Source organism: Rutidosis leptorrhynchoides, chromosome 2, assembly GCF_046630445.1.
Source record: "Rutidosis leptorrhynchoides isolate AG116_Rl617_1_P2 chromosome 2, CSIRO_AGI_Rlap_v1, whole genome shotgun sequence".
NCBI lineage: Eukaryota > Viridiplantae > Streptophyta > Magnoliopsida > Asterales > Asteraceae > Rutidosis > Rutidosis leptorrhynchoides.
In genome coordinates this window covers 35,649,674-35,652,173 of record NC_092334.1, presented here as the reverse complement: position 1 = coordinate 35,652,173, position 2,500 = coordinate 35,649,674, and the positions used below count along the sequence as shown (strand labels likewise).

Here is a 2,500-nt window from a genome sequence, read left to right as displayed (position 1 = left end):
CTAGTGCATCAGTTTTCTATGAATGTCCATTCTTCGAGTAGGTTTACCTTTTTAAGTTTTAACTTCATAATTCTATGAATGCCCATTCTTTTTTTACTTTCCTGAGGTTAAATATACTATGTTTCAGTTTCAAAACAAGTAGGATTTTGTATGTTTTCTATCGAAGATTGATAACTAAATAAAATGAATCCTGACTATAGTTGGATTTTGTATGTTTTTGCAGAAGGTGAGTGCCAAAAACAAGAAAAACAGATCATTTAATAAAGTTCCACCGGCTGTTGGTAATTTTTACAAGAGCATAATTAGCATAAAGTTTGTATTTTCATTTTACTTATTTATTAAATTTAATAATTTGTTATAAAAACAAGCTGGTATGTTATGCAGAAACAATTGCGAAGTGAGGAAACTAGTTCTTCATGTACTGCAGCAGAGATATGTATGAAAACGCTAAAACGTATTCCTGGATACGTAAAAGGGCGTTCAACTTCAACGAAACATGTTTTGGCTATAGAAAATTTAAGAATGGAGTTAGAGTCTGAAAAGAAAAGATCAACAGCTTTAGAGAAATTAGTTTGGGGGTTTCAACAAGAGCAGTCTCAATTTCACGAGGAGCAAAATTACATGAAAGAGGAAATGAAACTCATGAGAGAGGAGTTAGTCCGATTATCTAAATTGCAACCTCAAGATACTGTAAGTTCAAATTAATCTTAAAAAGTTTCATATTTTAGTTTTTAAGTATCTTTGTTATCCTCATAAATGAATTACTTTCATCAACTCAATAAGTTCAGGGATGATCTTACGTTATTTGAGGTGATTGGAGATCTTAGTTTACTTTATTGAGTAATATGAATTCTACATGTTTGTTTGTTGAGACATAATAGATATAATTAGTTGATTAGACGCCATTTGGTTTTTTGTTTTTTTGGTCGATTTTGTCTGTGGGAGTTTTACATGAAAAGAAAAAGAAAAAAAACTTACTTTAGCTGCTCAATAAGTTCAAGGATGATGTTATTGGATTCATGACACTGCGGTTGATAAGAGTTTGACACTGCTCAATAAGTTCAAGGGGTGGTTATGTTATTATTTAAAAATATTAACTTTCTTTAAAGAGTTTTGGTGTTATAATGTCATTTAGTTTTGGTGTTATGGAGCAGGGCGCGTTTATGGGTTGGTTTTGGTATATTTCTGTTCATACGAGTCAATTGGGTGTGTTACTGTGTTAGACAGGTTTGGTAAAGTAGAGGGCTTTAGATGTGACTATATGACTTGCTACTCTATTTTAAAGTGTATGCTATTATGCTATTATTGTTTGTTCATAAAATGGTGAGTTCTTCATAAACATACCTAGATTCTGAATGTATGTGCCTAAAAGTGGGTGGTAGTTCATACATACATGTTGGGTAGTGGTTCAGAATGCTTTTTTATTGAAAATTGGGTCTGATGACCTAAAACTAGTTTTTGGTCTGATTTATAGACTTAAAAAAAAAATGTGTAACACATTAGGTATGACATAAACTCTATATTATTGTTACAGTTCCTTTTTTGCTTGTTAAAGAAGCACTTTAGGAGATGGTTTGGATTTACTTATGAACCAATAGACCCATTTGACTTTTATATAGAAGATATATGTGCTGTGTGTGATATATAACAACATATCCAATAACCCATTTATAAGCAAATTGGTTGAATTTGTTTGCTATTATTGTTTGCTGCTGATACTAATAATAGAAGCAATTTCTAATCTATGCCATGCTTGTTTTGTTTATCTTTGTTCCAATTTATTAAAAGTAGTTTATTGCTAGACATGCAGATCATCAATGCTTGGATATGCTTTTCTTCACTTGCACTTTTGTTGCATATGCATTAATGCTGAAGTATAATGACCTATAATCTAATTTACGCTACAAACCATTATCATGAATTTCACTTCAACGTTGTTTGTCTGCAGGGTACTAAACATCTGCGTGAGAAGCGTAGCGAGAGCTTTGCCAAGAAGAGATCCAGTGCAACGTAGATTTATATTTTGCTTCTTTATTATTGTCGATAGTTTTGTGATTTTGTAACTGAAGTTGAAAAACTATTTGGTGTAGGAATTAGCAAATATAGTTTTATGTTTAAATGATTTGTTATATATATTTGGTTATCATGTTGTATAAAATAACTCTCTTAGAGAGCAAATTTCAATAATTATGAGCATATTTGATCACAAAATAGTGGTGTGAGTGACCACTATTTAGGCATAATTGGTTGATATTTGGTTGATATGAGTGACCACTTTTTAGTCACAACGATCAAAATGAGTGACAACTTTTTGATCACAAACGTCCAATGTGAGTGACCATTTTTAGTCATAAATGTTCAATGTGAGTGACCACTTTTTGGTCACAAACGTCCAATGTGAGTGACCATTTTTTGGTCATAAATGTTCAATGTGGGTGACCACTTTTTGGTCACAAACATTCAAGATTAGTGATCACTTTTTGGTCACAAACAACCAAAT

At 31.7% G+C, this 2,500-nt stretch overlaps 1 protein-coding gene across 1 annotated transcript; it reads left to right on the top strand.

Moving 5' to 3' along the window:
• Window positions 1–291: 291 nt before the first annotated feature.
• Window positions 292–2,189, top strand: LOC139890711 (uncharacterized). The gene is made up of 2 exons (XM_071873622.1): window positions 292–690; window positions 1,949–2,189. Exons 1-2 carry the CDS (start codon window positions 379–381, stop codon window positions 2,012–2,014), a joined length of 378 nt encoding a protein of 125 aa, XP_071729723.1. The 5' UTR covers window positions 292–378; the 3' UTR covers window positions 2,015–2,189.
• The last annotated feature ends 311 nt before the right edge of the window (window positions 2,190–2,500 follow it).